General features: G+C 40.6%; 1 protein-coding gene across 2 annotated transcripts in view; it reads right to left on the reverse strand.

Annotated features, from left to right (window-relative positions):
* The window catches only part of EML6 (EMAP like 6), an 85004-nt gene that overhangs the window by 27823 nt on the left and 38520 nt on the right, over positions 1–18661 (reverse strand). For both annotated transcript variants that reach the window (XM_050972717.1, XM_050972716.1), the window contains exons 8-17: positions 15143–15280; positions 13733–13989; positions 12485–12697; positions 11674–11841; positions 10657–10766; positions 8695–8813; positions 7489–7675; positions 6763–6868; positions 3924–4017; positions 1144–1244 (exon numbers count right to left, since the gene is read on the reverse strand). In XM_050972717.1, coding sequence (XP_050828674.1) covers positions 1144–1244; positions 3924–4017; positions 6763–6868; positions 7489–7675; positions 8695–8813; positions 10657–10766; positions 11674–11841; positions 12485–12697; positions 13733–13989; positions 15143–15280 — 1493 coding nt within the window. The remainder of the gene's footprint in view (positions 1–1143; positions 1245–3923; positions 4018–6762; positions 6869–7488; positions 7676–8694; positions 8814–10656; positions 10767–11673; positions 11842–12484; positions 12698–13732; positions 13990–15142; positions 15281–18661) is intronic.

The raw sequence follows: 18661 nt of genomic DNA on the forward strand, positions 1-18661 counted from the left end.
AGCACACGAGGGAAAAGCACAATCAAAGGAAGTGAACCCAGCAATGACAGCTCTGGAGCAGATCAGCCTCAGGCTCTCAGACTGTCTTCCCAAGGCAGAGATAAATTTGGTGAGGAATCGTGCAAAACCAACTACTGCCATGTCTGGCAGGATGGATTTTGCCCACAGCAGCTTCTGCTATGCTGCTTCTCTGTAGAGGTGACCACAAGTAGATGATTGGTTGAGCTGTCCCCGGCATCCTGAGCTTTTGGCAGCAGTTTCACAGAATAAATGGCAGGGTTTGCTCCTTCTCTGCTTGTCTGAAAACCAAATCACCACAGCCTTGCTTTGGGTCAGAAAGCAGAAGCAGCTATAAGTCCCATGAATCAATGCTTAGACAAAAATACACTTAAAATTACAAAATATCATCTGCATAGGTGGCCTTGTGTCAAGGTACTGTGGGCTTCACAGCTGACACCACACTAAGTCCCCACTCCATTGAGCAAATCTGAATTAAAAATACACCATTTTTATTGCAAAGAGACTATTCTTGGAGCAAGATGCTGCTTAATGCACATTCCCACCATGGAATTTGGCAAACAGCAATGCAAGTCTATGTAATCACTGCAAAAGCAACCTAAAGACTAAAAAAAAGCAGAAAAATAATTATTTATCTGAGAGCATCTGAACCACCTGAATGCCTAAACTATGGTATGAAGTGTCGGAAGCTCTTAAAATGACCTAATTTTCAGTTTTTCTGAGTACTTGTGTCATGTGTACACATCTAAAAAGTCATGAAGAGAAAAAAATCCAGTCCTGAATGAAAAATATCCTCAATCAGAACCTGATTTTCTGGGAGCTAAGGATGCTTGCTTAGGAGAATGCTTTAACATTATGATTAGAATTTAAACACAACTGGAAATTCTTTCAAAGGAGGAAAGAGTATTGTGACATTTGCTGATTCAAAGGTGGGTTTCAACCCCTTTAATATTTTGGTAACTGGCAGAGTTAGTTAAAACTTTAAAAAGTTAAAACTTAAAAGTTACTTAAAAGTTCAAAGCTTAAGGAATAAAATAAATTCTTAAACTGGGAATATGATGTTCCTGTATTAAAAATCTTCACAAACTCCCATGTTAATCAAATATAAAATATTCAATACAGTACCTGTTTGCTGCCAAAATTTGATGTGCTTCATCCCAACCGTGACTAGTCTGTCCACATGATGTGGATTACACTTCACTACAAATATTTTATCTTTATGGCCCCTGCAATAGAGGTAGACATTTTAAAAGCTTGGCAAGAGATGACTTAAGATTTCAAGCTAATTAAATCATTGATATAAATCATTTCCCCATCTAGCAAAAAGTAGAGAGCCATATTTCTAATCTGCAAAAGCTTTGTTCTGGGATTTTGCTTCATGGAGCTGGCAGGAAGAATTTGAGCACACACCATGTGGGGAGGACAGAAATGTGGGGAATAAAAATCCTCTCCCACTGAAACTCAGTTCATTTGAATCATAACAAAGGAGCAGGCAATAAAGGTCAAGGCAATTAAGAGAAGACATAAAGGTCAAGATAAGAATTTAAATGGATGAGAACTCAATAAATATTAAAAGATACTCTGACAGGAAAAGTAAGTGTTTAATCTGTGGGCTTCAAGATGGAAAATAAATTAATGAATTATAAAATTGTAGCAGTTCACTCAGCAGCACATTCACCTCCAGGTTTAGGTCTTTGGTAACTGAAGTTATGCTTGTTGGTCTATTTATGGGAATTTACAAGCTTGGGTCTTCTCAAAGGAAAAACTATTCCCAGGTGTAAAGCATGAATTATACCCATGTCAGTGTTTTACAAACCCCCAAAACAGGAAGCACGAGCTTTTCACTATAATCTGCAGGTTTTGTGCTAGGATTGAGTCACTTCTTCCTGACAGGCTCAGCAGATCTAGAAAATCACGTGGTTCTGAAACCCCTCTCAGGGTCAGTATTCTCTTTTAGTGGATCAGGCTGGATGCAAACCAGTCCTGCCACCTTTGACATCTGCAGCACATCATCCTGCACTGCAGAGGTGTTTGGTTCCAACTTATTCAACAAGGATTTTAATGGAATTAGACAGGAGCTAGGAGAGCCAGGACAGGGAAACAAGCTGCATAATTCAGCTCTGAAACAATTAAAGCAAATAAATAAGAGTGTTCCAAATGTTGCAACAAAAAAAACCCCCAAAAACCTGAGAAGTCATGCTGAAATAAATCAGCCTAGAAAGATTAAGCAAAAAGAACATTCAGAAAAAGTAAATATAACTGCAGAATATTCATAATGAGTGTCTGTATATGGTGAATGGACACCCATTTTTCAGGTTTACATGATTGTAAGGAGATATTCTTTTATTCTTGTGTGCAAGGCCACAGGAGGGCTTTTGTCTCTCTGCCCTCCTGTGCTCACCAGAACAGGGGAGTTGCCTTTAGGCACTGCTAAAATTTAAACAATGATTTAAACTGGAAGGTTTTAGAAGATACCTTCATTTTTCTGCCCTCTGTGAGGACCCTGCATATTTTCAAGATAACAGATGAACAATAATAGTTTCATTGGGTACATTCAGCATTACATGGTGAAAAGAACCCAAGTGCTCCATGTTTTATCTGTCCTAGGAGCACCAGCAGCCAGGTAGTGACACAGCTTATCATTATCTTGTTTTTAAAAGCTTAAAGGTCAGCGTGGGAATATATAAAGTATTTCTTTGCTTGCAAGTCAAGCACAATCTGTCTGGGGACAGCAGAACTGGGATTGCAAAGCCCAGGAAAATGTCACGTTTTACAACACAGCCAGGGCTGTTGCTAAGCAAAGCCTCCAGCACAGATTTTAGACAGGATTTAAACCCTCACTGCCTAATAAACTGGATGTCTGAGATGAAATTGTAGAGCTAACGGACTGTGGTACACACACATGGAGTAAAACACTGATTTCTTCAGTAATGGTACAACACTAACAGAGACTGCTGCCACCAGAAAATCTCATTTCTTCTGCAACACGTCACCACATAGTAATTAAAGTAGCAACACGTCACCACATAGTAATTAAAGTAAATTACCTTTCACGGGCACTTTTTTGCAGCTATACTAACAATTTCTACTGAGCAATGCTACATTACATGCTTGCAGAGAGCATATGGAATTCTCTCCTTGCCTTTCTGGTACATGCATCCACACTGATGGGAATTTTTCTCAATCCTGGTGGCCAGGGGCACACTTGCTTTGTCCAAGGCTGAGACAGAAACCAGGTTCTCAAACTGTTTGATTCTCCTACACTGAACAGCTATTGCTGCAATCCAACAGTTGAGTATAAAACAGCAAACATGGAACTTTAATCCAATTCTCTGCCCAGCACTGGTCCCTTCCAGAAAGCACAAAGGACTCTTCACTGTCAGGTTCATAGCTGAGCTTTCCATTGGCAATTGGAAGAAAAAACGGCTCAGAAATAGCTGGCTCAGAAAAAAGGCTGGATCAGCAGGGATTGAAATATATATATATATATATATATAGAATAGAGGGAACTCTTTTTTCCTTTTAGAAAGTGATCTGGTTATTGATGGAACCCAGCACATCATTGAACACATAAAGGAAATGACACCTTTGGTGACATTCCCAAAGCCAGGACACAAAACTGGAAGAAAGTATTAAACTTCACCTGAAAAGCCTGAAACAAAGAACAGTGCCAATGTGGCTCTCCCAACAGAAAGGACAAGGAACTCCTGACAGAAATAGATCACACGATTTCCAAACACTGGGCTGTGCATCCCCAGGTTTTTAATCAGGGTATGTTGCTCTGAAACACCATCCTGCTTTCAGAGGGGAGTTCTGCTTTATTTCTTTGTTCATAGGAAAAATGTGAATGACGTTATTCAGAAAAAAAGTAATCAGAGGGGATTTTAAACTGTGGGTATCCTTACCTGGTTGTTGCCAGCTTTTCTCCCTTTTTCCAGTCCCAGAACACAATGGCATGGTTATCATCAAGCCCAACAGATGCCAAACATTTCCCATCAGCTGTACAGAAGCAATACTGAGTGTTAAAGGTGCTAAGGCTTTAGCTGAAAATGTAACAGGCAATGAACCAACAATCACATTGCACTGAATTTCTAATGGGGTATTATAAATGAAGCAAAAAAACCCCAAAACTAGTATCTGAGAAATTGGAGTTCATATCTTTCCCAAAGGCAGACACAAAACATTCCTATGTGTAAGTACAAGGAAAATAGGGAAGATCAAACAAGGCAATGAAACTCAATTCATAAAGCTCAAGCACTCCAAATTCACGTTGCATTTTATTTGAAATATTTCTGATAGATAATGCTTTTTTTCTTTGCTTGAAATGGTGCAGAGATTTACTAGTGTATGAAATGTTCACAGGCAGGGTGATGAAACTATAAATACGATATAAAATTTTAAGGCTAAAAATAACTGCTGGCTATCTTCACTGCAGGAAAGACACAGCAGGACTGATAATGAGAGAAAGGAAAGCCAGAAGAGAAAATCATCCATAATTCAACAGCACCCAGGCACTCTTGCCACATGTATAAAATAATGATAAACACAACCATCTCTAGAAAGTTTTGGAGACAAATTTCTGTCCTGACATTCTACAAAGTTTATAAAACTAAGCCATGTTCATTGCAGCTTATGATAAGACAATTTATAAGGTGCAGGAGGAGCTGACCACCTGCCTGGCTTTTTTAACTGCAGAAAAGCCACAGCTGGAGGAAGCAGAGCTGGGTGGAGACTGAACAAGAGCACTGATCTGGGAATGGGCTTCTCACAGAAATGAGGACTCAGCTTGGGCATATTTGACTTCAAGAACAAAAAGAGAGTCACTGGTATAAACTACTCCATCAGAACTACTGCAGAGTTCACAGGGCTGAGTAAGTTCTTACAGACTTTAATGACTGAGTCCTACTTGAAGCAAGTCAAGTAGAAGAAGGGGAATTTAAGAATCAGTAAGAAAGAAACAGGACCAAGTGGAAGAAGCAGAATAAGGCAGGAAGAAATGAAGTGAAAATACAGGACAAGAAACCAAAACTGAATTTATTTAAAAAATCCCCAAACAACACAACAATTTAAACTTTATTCACTTGAAACAGGAGGTTTGTGCACTAATATGGGCTATAGCTTCCAAACAATATACCAAGGTATAAATGTTAACTTAGCCACCAGAGGGCACAGCCAAACATCGCAGGAATGAAATGATCCTCTCGGAATCACAGTGTCCTGAGAAGGGCTGTGCAAGAAGGACCCAGCTTTCAGAAATGGGCAGCAGCCGATGGTTTAGAGAGAGAGTGAGGGCAGGGAGAACTGGGGGAAAAGTCAGCTGCTGCAGCAACTACAGCCAGAAAAGGCTGGGAGCTCCAGGTTTCTATCTTTAAGCTCCAAACAGTGCGATCTGAACCTAATTTTGAAAGCTCTGTTGTTAAGACAATGCAAATCCCCTAAACAGGGCAGTGCAGCCTCTGATCCTGCAGGGAGGTGCACATTGCTCAGTTCTCTGTCCCTGTGCATGCCAAGAATCCCAACTAAAGCCAGTTAGGAATGCAGTGTGTGCATTATTCTCAGGATCAGGTCCTAAAGCAACACTATAATGTTGAGTGGTTGCTACTTTTTAAAAGGCATTCAGTATTTTTTGACAGATTTATGCCCACAGAATATTTGGCCAGTTTATTCTTTACAGGTACATGGGTTCCAAGATCCAGAATATTCCTACTTGGACAGCAATTTACTTGGTGTTAAAAATTCAAACCACAAAGAAATTTCAAATATAGGAATGTTTGTTCAATTAAGGATCTTAAGAAGTTTTTTGACATCTGTGCACATTATCTAATACCAGTTCAATCATTCTTATCCATTTTTCTTCCTTCTGACACTTTATCTTCTTTCAGAGTGAGCTTATATACCACAGTGGGTTAGCAGTTTCACATTTGAATTCCAGCTCTTGGATGAACACCAGGGCTCCTCTCCTGATAATGGAATATGACTGAGTTCCACAGATTTATCTTTGTGGAAGTCAAACTTCTTTTGTATAGCCTTGTCTTACAAATGTGATCTACATCCTAATGAATTCTTAGCACACTTCTGGAGAGCAGAATATGAAATAAGCTACGTTTAATTGAAGAAAAAATCAGATCAAGGACAGGATAGTTCAGATAAAGTAATCTGCTAATTTTTTTTAATAGAAGAAGGGAGAATGAATTTTCAAGCCCTTTTATGAAGATACAAAAGTATTTAAGTCCCCACCATATGGATGATATTCTTCAGAGCTGCACACAGGAATTATCCCTTAAAAACTGAGACAGCTTAGGGCAGCCAGCTTGGAAAGACAAGTGGGAGAGACAGCAGACAACTGTTTGTCATATTTTCTTCTTCTGTAAACTCACTGAAAAATGTGGCAATTGTTAGCAAATGCAAAGAATTGGATGAGCCCAGAGGTGACATTTCCAACTCATTCATATGCTTTGAGTCACCGTCCTGCCTCCTTTAAAATTCTCACACCACCATGTAGGCAGTGACCAGAATTCCAACTGCACACTTGGTATTGTCTACTAGACACCACCAAAATCAATCATTGACCAAGTGACCAAAGGCTCACCACTGACTTCACTACACACACTATTTTTATCCCAAGTCAGCAAGCTTTCATGTAAAATTGCTACTGGCTGCAATTTTACACCTCTTTGAATAAACACTGCATCACAAGGACTGCTTTTAAATTACTCCTTTAGATAAACACAGGCTGTGGCTTACCTGAAAAATCCAGTGCACACACTCCTCTCTGGTGCTGGCCTTTGAGCAACGACAAACATTTCAGGGTCTGGGTGTCCCAAACATGGATAGCAGCATCTCTTCCAACCTAGATCAGAGGGTTAATTGGGCTCTCTGCCCACAGAAGTTCAAAGCACACCAATGACAGTAATTAGCATTATCATAGCTTTAAAACTCCACAGAGGTTTGTCATTTGTCCTATTTTATATTTTTCAAGATTTATTTTCTCATTCAGAGAAATATCAGTGGATGGTTTCTAAAACTATCAGTATTCATGGTATCATTTATCCTGATGTCTGAATGTGTATGTATACACTGAATACATCATATTCAGTACCAGATGTCAGGAAAGTGCCCATCAGCTTTTATCTGAGCATGGCTGTTGAAAGCTCCTACAGTACAAAAATACTGCAACTGAGTCATGGAAGTCCAAAACCTTCTAGGAAGGAGATAAAACGCAGCTTCTGTGTTTTACATGAGAGATTAAAAGTAAATATAAGACTTTTAAAGGCCACAGCACAAGACTGGCAGTGTTTACAATATATAGGAATGGTTTCATAATCACCTCCAACAATTCCGGCAGGGAAATAGGAAACAACATTCGGTTTGCCCGGATTTAGGAGGAAACAATACATTTAAGGAAAAAGAGAATGGCATTTTTTCTAATTCTATATAAAAACATTGTTGCAGTCTCTTTAAACTCCCCACCTGCCCAGTAGCCACATAGTCCTTGATGGGGTGGATGCTGAGGCTGAGGATGTCGTCGTCGTGGCCGAGGTAGAGGCGCTGCGAGTGCTGCTGCCGGTTGTAGACGACGGCCACAGCGGCGATGTGATAAACCACCTCCCCTGCCTGTGTGTAGAACAGGTTGTTCCTGCAGTCATAGCCCCTGTACCTGCAGCAAACACCAAACACCAGGCTGCAGGAGATGTGATAAACCACCTCCCCTGCCTGTGTGTAGAACAGGTTGTTCCTGCAGTCATAGCCCCTGTACCTGCAGCAAACACCAAACACCAGGCTGCAGGAGATGTGATAAACCACCTCCCCTGCCTGTGTGTAGAACAGGTTGTTCCTGCAGTCATAGCCCCTGTACCTGCAGCAAACACCAAACACCAGGCTGCAGGAGATGTGATAAACCACCTCCCCTGCCTGTGTGTAGAACAGGTTGTTCCTGCAGTCATAGCCCCTGTACCTGCAGCAAACACCAAACACCTTGTGGCTGCCCCACAGCTCTCAGGAAATCTGTGCTACAAATCATTTGTGTGTTAAAGGAAAGGAGTCCTGCAGGGACAGCTCGAGCTCAGAAGTATCACAGAGACTGCTCCCACCAAAAGCAGGAACTCAGGGATCTTCTCAAGGGTTATTTACTAAATCAGCACTGATTTCACAAAAAGGCTGTATCTTTTACATGGAATTGTGTCCTGGTAAGCTTCACGAGGAATTGGATTGGAGCAGAAATCTATCAGGCATTTGAACAAATCACAGCTATCACAAACAGTTAACAGAGACTCCAGGAAACATCAGTTGTAGTGTGCAACAAGTATAAAATGTAATTTCATAAAACTCAACACTGATGTATCATTTATCAGAGTTACAAGCTTCCCCTGTTCCTTAACAAAGAGAATCATGGGATGATCTGGGCTGGAAGGGTCCTTATGGATCACCCAGCTCCACCTCCTGCCATAGGCAGAGACATCTCCCACTGGACCAGGTTGCTCAGAGCTCCACCCAGCCTGAAATATGAACACAGAAAATCTATATCTGAAATTCTACGAATTGCCAAAGAAACAATCACAAATTAATTGTGGGTAAGCACCAAAAAAAAGCTGTGCTTGTGCTCTGATTCATGTTGTTAGAGCACCCCAGCAATGTTAATCAATCAGAAATAGCAAAGATTATTTGATGTTACTCTACCCATGTATAAACTGCAGCTTCAAGCTGTCCTCAGGTGCTCTCTCTCTCTTAAGGAAGGGCACAGAATGGTTTTTCTCTTTACTTTGCTGTTTCAGCTGAGGTAGGTCTTCTTTGTAAACCTAAAGAAGAATTGCTTAAGTTAACTGCACATCTCTGGTTTTCTAAATATTTGTGTATGTGAGTGAAAGTGACTTTAAGCATGAAATTTAAGAGATGCTAATGTGATGCAGAGTGGTTACAATGCAGAGCCAGGCACTATTGTCCCCAGCCTTCAGATGATAATAAGTGTTTCCCAGACAATGAATTCTCCTGGTCTGAGTGGCCCAGAACAGCAATCTGGAGCAGCAGCTGCAGAGTGGACTCTTTCTAGAAGATTCCAGTGTCACTTAGTGAAAAGCAATGTAAATGGTGACTGGGAGTCTCCAGGTGTTTTTGAATTTCATCTGTGCTGTCAAAGCTGAGCATGAAGAACTGCTTCTACCTCAGAATTACGGTGAAATACACAGGAACCAAAAGCACTGCAGTGATCTGCCAATGTGTCCACAGCCCCAAAGTACAATTACAGATCTATAAATACACAAAATACTTTCCATTTAAACACTTTAGAAACACTTTAGAACACTTTTTTTTAAACACTAAAACTCTGTGGAGATACTAAAAGTGTTTGAAGCATCCCCAGACAAAATCCATCACAATGCTGAAATGTAGCTTTAGTGTCTGTTTTCTGTGCCTTCTGTTTCTTGGACAAATGGACAATAAAATTGCCACTCCCACAGAAATCTACCTGACTTCCAAGAAGCAACACTGGATTTTTGGAAGAAAGGAAGAGAAAGAAACAAACTTAGTGAAACAAAATACTGGGACATCATGTTTTGATGCATCTCAAAATGTAGAATCTACTCTGCTTCTTCAGCAATAATATTAAAAAGAAAAAAAACCCTAACCAAACCCCAATTCTCAAAATAAGATTAATGTTTTTATTTCCCTATGCCTTTGTCAATTATTTCCTTTAACAAAATGCCAAATCCAGCTTCTGCTTGGGGCTGTCTCCCATTTCCTATGAGAGATGCTATTTTAAAGATGCTTCTGCTTTTCCATGCATTAACCTGCTTGGAATATTGCTCTTGAACTGCCTGCAATGATATTGTCACTTGTAGTTTTTAAACCCAGATGTCCTTTTTGACACACAGACAGTGTGTGGAGGAGGATGATGACTGATTTGAATACAGACAGAAAATCAGGAGGAGGAGGGGAGGAGGAGAATGACCAGCACTCCAGTGAAACTGGGAGTGAATGAAAGGGAAGGGAGAGAACTTGGCAAAATCTGTTTCATTTGTCAATCGTGATTGATGTCTGCAATAAACAGGTGAAATAAGCTGTTGGCAGAAGAACCTATGCAATTTATTGCAGTCTAGAAAGTGAGGTGAAAAGATAAAGGATGCCCTTGCCCAAAGCCTGCAATGTTAGAGGTGAACTTCCCACATCCCAGAAAGCAGCCCCATGCCAGCCATTAAATCCCTTAAACCAACATGAACCAACTTACTCTGGGATTCCCCCCCCTCAATACAAGATCCCCCTTAATACAGGAATTTCTGACCGTTCCCCACTGCAGCTGAGAACTCACTGGACAAGGGGACAGGCAATACTCAACTCTCAATGACAACAGCTCCTGAAACCAGGTTAAGTGACTTGTAAACAGAGTCCAAATCACAGAGTGGCTTGGCTTGGGAGGGACCTTAAAGATCACCTTCCAATCCCCAAAACACTTTTAAATTCTTTTCTCCATAGCCTTTCAAATTCTCATCTCCAGCTCAAGGGTTTATGTAGATTGGTTGCATAATCAGCTGAATACCATCAAAATAACTGAGAGCAGTCTATGAGTCAGCAGTAAACTTCCTCTCTCTGCTGAACAGGGATGGGAACTTGCCAGGTAATTGGCCCTGGGTGTTATTTCACACTCACCTGGCGATCATAGTTGATTTGAGCTTCCTGCTCAATGTCAGAATCCAACTCTGGCACGTCAGATAAATCTGAATCTGATTCCTCACTGTAGGAATCAACACCACCCTCCGCTTTAAAAAAAAAAAAATTAAAAATCAATCTACTGAACACATTAAATCACAGGAAAATAGTGTGTGACATTTTTATATAATTTAGACTATGGGCAAAGCAGTATTCAAGAAATCTGGAAGCTCAAGCAGCTTGTAAAAGTCATGGGGGCTGACTGAATGTGTCAGGCTTCATTTCTGTCTCTCCTGTTTCCCTGCCTGGGGCAGGAAGGTGGCAGAGAGAAGCAAAATCACTGAGCAGCAACTGGTACAGTTCCAGCACCAGAGAATTCTGCTTTCAAAACAGGGTCTGCAGAGCAGACACACACAAATGACAAATAAAAGCTTTCACTGATCATTCTTTGTGCTTAAAATATTTGCTGTAATTTAGATAATTTACCAAATTGTGCATGTACAGAGTGAAATTTTGCCCTTCTGCTGCAGGGAATCCCACTTTTAGCAACCACCATGACACAGTTCATATGGCTTTGGTAGGATATTATAAAGATCATGACTATAACAAGAAGAATATCTGAAGAACAGCTACTGCATAAATATGAGAAATTTGTTGTGAGATATGTGAGCTTGAAAAATAAAATTAAACAAGTAAACGTGTAGTGCGACTTCTGAACCCAAGTTAGATAGCTTGAAAATTTAATTATCCAGTCCCTCTAAATGTCTTCTTCCCCACACTTTGAGGAATGCTCTTTATGTATTCCCAAACACAAATACTGCAGACTGCAGCAGCTTTTAATGTGGCTCAAACCAAGGCTTGTCTTTGAGAGCTTCAATGTCCCAAACATGCTGAGTATATCCAATTCCAAAGAATTATGAATTTTTCTTTCCTGTTAAATCAATAAGAGCTCTTCCAGCAGTGCTGCATTCTCTGCAGATTTAATTTAACAAATACTTGAACAGAGATGATGTTTACCTTGTGGAGAGGCTTCCAGAATGCCATTGGTTATCCCTTCTGGAACAAACCTCCACTGAAAAACGGAGTGATCGGCACCTCCCGTGCTCAAAACCCACTGGAAATCATGGGACCAGCGCACGTTGGTGACATGGGCTGAGTGGCCAACGTATTTCCTGAATTTAGCTCCTGGGAACAAGAGGAGAACTGTTGGTATGTAAGGGGAAAAAATAACCTTATACTAATGTAGGTTAGGTTCCTAATAGAAACATACACTTGTGAAATCTGAAAACCAAAAAATACTCAAATGCCTCATTTGATATGGTGATACAAAATTAATTATCATACAAAAATAAGTGGCATAAAATAATATGGACAATATCTTCAGTTGTCAGAAAAGTACTTCAATCTGGCAGGAAGTACCAGAAACACACAAGGTTTAATTTTCACCTCTCTGGCCATGAGTGCCAGTGTAAACTCAACACATGCATTACATTTTTCCTAAAACACAAATTTTGAAAATACACTGAGATGTGATATCACATTAAACACTGAAGCTCACAGAAAGGCAAAAGGTTGTTTGATTTGGATTGCTGGCTTTATGCTTGGCACAGTGCAAATTCTGAGGAAGCAGCCACACATTCTCAACACTTCTAAAAACAACTACACAGAGAGGGTTAAAGTCTGGTCTCTGTATCCATTAATACTCACAGGAATTGTGCACACACTCATTGGAATTTTACACCAGAATAAAAAGCCATCATTAGAAAATACACTGATACAGTGTCGAGGTAAATCTTGCATTTTTCAGCCATACAAAATTCCATCTTACCTTTCTTTAGGCACGGAAATCTGAATAATTTCACCAGGCCAAAGTCATCACCAGTCACCAGCACGGAGCTGTTGTAATTCCCATCCACAGAGTTGACATCTGTGATGTTTGTGTACTTTGGCCAAATTCCACTCACTTCAGATCCTATCACACAGGTCCATGAAGCCCAGTGAATTCCTTTGATCTCATCTTTGCTCGTTAGATGTTTCCCAGCTGAAAATGTGCAGGTGAATAACCAATTTCATCATTTGCTTTTTAGAAACTCTGTTTCTTTTCATCATATTTATCTGTGTATTTTAGTTATAATTAATTTTTAACCTCAATTAAGAAGAGTCACAATCTCCTTTAAATTACTATAATCTCTCATTTGTGGTGTTTGAGGACATCACACATCTGAGGAGTTCTAATGCAGCTGCATTAGAAATAATTAGAATACTAATGAGAATTAGGGGGCTAATTAGGATTGGCATGATAAAAACATATGAAAATGGAAAAACTTCATAATTCCAAATCTACCAAAGAAATGCCTTCAGTAGAAAGTACAGTGAATAGCATGAGTTCCTTGAACACTTTCAAGTGCTAGAAGATAAATAATACACAATTTTAAATCATGCTCATGTCCTAGTAGGAGTTTTTCATCCACATTAAGTCCCTGAAATGTGAGGATTTGGTCGGTCAGCCATTCCGTACTGGTACTTTTTACTTTAGAGTTGATTGAAGGCTGCCAAACTAGCTCAAAAGAGCCCAAATTTTTTTTTCTAAATCTCTCTTCTGCAAAAGTTTCCTCTAAATATTAGAAAGCATTCTCAAATAAGAGTGAGAATAAATAAATTAGTTATCAGTGTTGTTTCTACCAACAAGCTTTTACATTGAGAACCTCAGCAATTCGAGCTGACTCAAACAGTTCTCCTATTTTTAGTTACAATCTTAAAAACATTCTGATCACTAACAGGAATCATTCATCAAGGAAGGGCAATAGGGACAGAGGGGCTTTGGTAGTTACCTAAGAGTTAGTCAAGCTGTTTCAAAAGTTTCTATGAAAAAAAAAAAAGCAATTTACACAGCAGAGACAGCTTTTCCTTAAAGCTGAGGATATTCAGTGACTGAAAAAACGAGCAGGGGGTATTTCTCTGTGTTCAAGCCAGGAAACTCCACTTTCACCTGTAATATTTGTATCAAATTTGTGGCATTCCCTTCAACCAAAACCAAAATTAAATCGTTCATAACACAAACCCCTTGTAAACTTACAGGGCATCTTGTAGAAGAGCCTCTCTCCAGCACCATCGTTGGTCTGCAGGAACTTGCTGTCCACAGACCAGTCAATGTGAGTGATGAAACTGGAGGATTTGTTGCACTCCCCAATTTTTTTGTATCTCTGAGCCACGGCGTAGATGTCCACGGGCCCATCGTTGGAGCCCACGGCCAGGTAGGAGCCATCCGGGGAAAACTTCATCTCATGGATCACCTCCTTGCGGTCCTTGATGTGAACCACCTCGGTCATGTCCCTGCAGGAGCCACAGGGGAGAGTGACAGCTGGACACCCAGCAGTTTGCAAGCCACAGATAAGATAGATGCACCGAATAATTTGTGCAACACAAATTAGATTGTGCTTTAAATATCCTTTTTTTTCGTGGATAGCTTCCTATTGCTTCCATTGATTCTAAGCATTTTTTCAGCAGCAGACAGAAACAACTCTGCCTATCAACCATGTTCCTCACTCTCTTCACCTGCTCTAATGAAGCTCTGCTTGCAGCATCCAACCAGAGTTTCTTGAGATACATTTTGTAAGTTTATCTTTTAAATCCTGACACACAGCACTGTTAAAAGCCAGGTCCTGAAAGGAGAAGCATTCCTAACCCAAGGCAGAGATTCCAAGGAGCCATGAGACAAATTAACAAGGACAAGATTACTGGGAGAAAATTATTAACTTCTTTAGAAAAATAGTCACTGGGAAGGCTTTTTAATTAATATGAACAGCTCATTTAAGCTTTGTTAAAGTCATTCAAGCAGAGCATTATAGGGGTTTTCCCAGGTTTTTCCCTCCTATCAGTTTAGAGTTCCAAGTATTTAAAGTATATATTTGGAAAATGTCTGGAGAATAGTCAGAAGGGGGTAAACTCTTCCAGGTATCAATGAAAACAGCTGCTGTGTTTTGAAATCACACTGGAGGTTTGGCTATTTCACTCTATGGCAAATTTAAGGCTTTACCTGCTTTTGTGTGCCCTCCATAACAGCATTTCAGACAGAAAATGCTTAAGATGCAGCCATGTAGAAAAAGGCTTTCCACTTACATAAAAAGTAGAATTCAGGTTTATCTTGACTTTAAAATGTCTTTTGGTGACCAATTATTTTGCCTGGTATGTGTATGACAGGAAATACATAATCAGTGAAGAAGATCCCTCTCCAAACTCTGTTCTCTCTGTTATGCACTTTTTTCCTCACTAAATACCTGTAAAACTTCAGACAACAGGAAAAGAGCCAAACTTGAAAATTCTAAATTTTATCAACATAATTCCTAAGAACTAATATTTTGATATTTATTAAAGCATAGATTTTCTCCTCTTTGCCAAACTACCACCTTTTAATAGGGATATTGATGCACCTGCAATTATTATTTCTTCTTCTTCTGATAAGATACCCAGTGGTTTTTCATCTTACCTTACTCTGAGGACAATGAAGGAGCCGTCCTTCATCCCAAGTGCCAGCTGGGATCCATCAGGACTGAAGGACACGCTCCGCACGGCCTCTTCCATATTGCAGCGAGCGATCAAGGCATGGTCAGCAAGGCTCCACAACCTGCCCCAAAGGGAAGGGAAAGCAGGAGGGGGCTTTTCCTGACTGCCCAGGATTTGGGTGTCTTCAAGAGGAACCCCAAAGGTCTAACTCAGCTGGGAAAATCACTTGCACACACCCCTTGTGTTAATATTGTGTAAAGGATTGAGCTCCTTTCCACCTGAACACGACTGTGGTAGAAGAAAACAGAGTGAAGCTCAATTACATCATCATCTGGTGTTATTTCCAGATTTCACTTATCTGACTGAATTCCCCAAAGTGAATAATAAAAATGAAGCTTCTGTAGACAAGAAGAGTCAATGCAGCACAGAGTGACATTTTCACTGAAAGCAACACTCAGGGAACATCAACATTCCAACCACAGGGAAGACTTTCTTGTCCTAACTCTGAACGAACTAGGAGACAGAACTGCATACTGATTCCCTCATTCACATCAGTGCAATTAAAAAGAATCAAGCAGTAAATTATGCCCCAAGATAAAGGCAAATCATGCCCCTATATTTTTCTGAAGGAATGGAAGGAGCTTCCCAAATCACTACAGGCTGACCCATCAGATCTCAATAGTCTGAAAGACTTAGAAATTTAGAGAACAAATGAAATAATGGGGAAAAATGCATAAAAGACCTCTCTCAGGGTAGAAGAATTAAGACAACAATACCCAACTATCTTTGTTTTGAGATTAGATTCACCAATGTAGTGTACTGATAACATCTTCAGTAAAAGATGTGAGTTATGAACCAGCAGATGTGATTATGTGCTAAACTGGAGAAAAGAACAATTTGTGCAAGAACTGTAACGTGACACTGGAGTGAGCTGCAGAGCAAAGCTGGCCAGAAAGGAACCCCCAGGCTGGATGGGAGATCCTGCTGTGAGTTACAGTAAAGGCTCTGGAACAGTAACAATTCCTGTTTTTACTGAAGGCACTGGCACCAAGGATGTGGATGCTACTGAGCTCGGCCCTGCACAGGGAGCTGGGAGGCAATGGGAGCACAAGAGGCTCCAAAGGAGAAGTTCTGTTGTTGGCACTGGAATAAAAACACAAACACAACTCGGATGGAGCCTGAAAAGAAGGTGGAAAATAAATGAATGTGGGACATTAAAACTGTTTTCAAAGACAAACATGAAGCAGGATCAAGAATCTTGCAGTCCTACAAGGCAGAAACTGTGAGCCCAACATAACAAGGAATGAACCAGGAAGACTTCGGAAAGACTTTGAAGAAAACACTAGGATACAATTGTTGCTCTAAAACGTTGCTTCCACATAAATCAGTTTTTTCAATACTCTGGAAGCCTAATTGCAAAACATGACAGTTTATTTAATAAATGAAATAAATAATTCTCTATGCCTTCAGAGAATGACAATTTTCCCCTGTTCCTGTGGTAAGAGAGAGGGAACAGGCAGCTTTGCTAGTTGAGATAGTTTGCTTTGGAAATTTAAAATGTTAGAAACCTATATTTGGCTAGAGACTTCTCCCAGCTGGGCTAGGGAAAAATACAGTCAATCCCCTTCTCATTCAGACAGCCCAGACACAAAATACCATCTGACTCACCAAATACTTTATTTCTAAACCAATTTAGATTTCTATTACATATCCACTCTTTGAAAAATAGTGTGATAATCAAATACTAAGAAAAATTACCCAATGAAGGGCAATACAGAAACATCCCTGTGGATGCAATTTAAATATTACAGAAAATTGTCGGAAAATCCTTTTGTGTACTTTTTTGTCTTAATGAAAGTATTTATATGTTTCACTGGAATTCCTCACATGAAGCCATAGTCTATAAAAAAATCCCACTAGCATTCAAATCCAGCTCAAAGATGTGTGAAGTCAGGCAGTAAAATCCCTGCACATTTGAGAGAATGGCACATCCAAAGGCATCAGGGATATCATAACTGCTCCAGCAGAGATAAGAATGATAAGAGCAGCACTAATCAAGGTTTGATGTGCACACAGATCCTGCAGTGCTTCCTGGAGGGACACGAGCTGGGTCAGGCTCTGAGTCAGCAGCAACTTCTCCAGCTCCAGCAGCTGAATTACTCTGCCCACCAAGGGATGAGCTCAAGATAAGAAATCCCATCTTAGTGGGGCTTATTGGCTTGAGGGCAGTGCAATGCTAATCCCAGCTTTGCAGCCCTTCCTCCAGACCTGACCTGCACCCTGCCAGGACACTTGTGCTATCTGTAACACTGGGCAGGCAAACCCCAGCAGAAGAGACCATTCATGCCTTGCACAAACTGAGAGAAATAATCCTCCTGTGGGAAGCAGGGAGAAAACACAACTGCAGAGAACAACTGCAGTTCTGTAGGTTTCCCACCTGGATTTTAATTGGGGTTAGAATGAGATGAGGGATGGCAGGGGTAGGAAACCAGCACAAGTGAAAAGACTGGAAGAGAAGAAAAAAGAAATCCCAGCTGGGCAGCAAACCTCAAGGCAGAGGTGAATCATAATGTCCAATCTGAAGGAGCAGTAGTCAGAAGCTGGGTGTATGGTAGGGAATGGATTTTTGGCACTCAGAAAAACCCCCATCTTTATAACCACAGGTAATAATCTGTTCCACTGGGCACAGTCCATGCTCAGGTGAGAACACACAGCAGCTCTGTGGGTGAGGACTCAGCAAGAGTCTGAGCTGGAAAAGGAGCATCCTTGACTTTGTGACAATGTCCACAAATATGTGAACAAAATTTTAAAATGCTGCTGCAAAGCCTTAAGACACAAGTGGTATAACTAAATACAGGATCACAGAATATCCTGAGTTGGAAGGGACCCATGAGGATCACCAGTCCAGCTCCTGGCCCTACACAGACACCCCAATAATCCCACCCAGTGCATCCCTGGGAGTGTTGTCCAACACTCCTGGAGCTCTGGCAGCCTCAGGACTGTGACCATTCCCTGGGGAGCCTGCTCAGTGCCCCACCACCTCTGGGAAAGAACCTGCTCCTAATATCCATTCTAAACCTCCCCTGACTCAGCTCCAGCTGTTCCCTTGGATCTTGTCACTGGTCACAAACAGAAGTGATCAGTGCCAGCCCCTCCACCTCCCCTTATGACGTCGGTGCATTTTCATTAATCTCATTTTCTGGCATTTTAACTGAATTAGTTTTAGATCAGATTTCCTAAACACTCAAGGCTGAGGCAAATACCTTCTGAGTAAAACACTGGACAAAAGTATTTAGGCTTTAAGCTTGTTGCTTAATATTACCAGAAGAGAAGTGTGAGGTGACCATTCCCCACTTAGAACCCCTGCACACAGCAGGACTAAATCAATCATACAAGCAGAAGATATAAATACAGCACTTGTTGAACATAAATTCGGATTATTTTTACACGATATGTGGCACCCAACTATGAAAAACTGAAGAGAAAAAACAAAGTTGCTCAG

Source organism: Serinus canaria, chromosome 3 (genome assembly GCF_022539315.1).
Source record: "Serinus canaria isolate serCan28SL12 chromosome 3, serCan2020, whole genome shotgun sequence".
NCBI lineage: Eukaryota > Metazoa > Chordata > Aves > Passeriformes > Fringillidae > Serinus > Serinus canaria.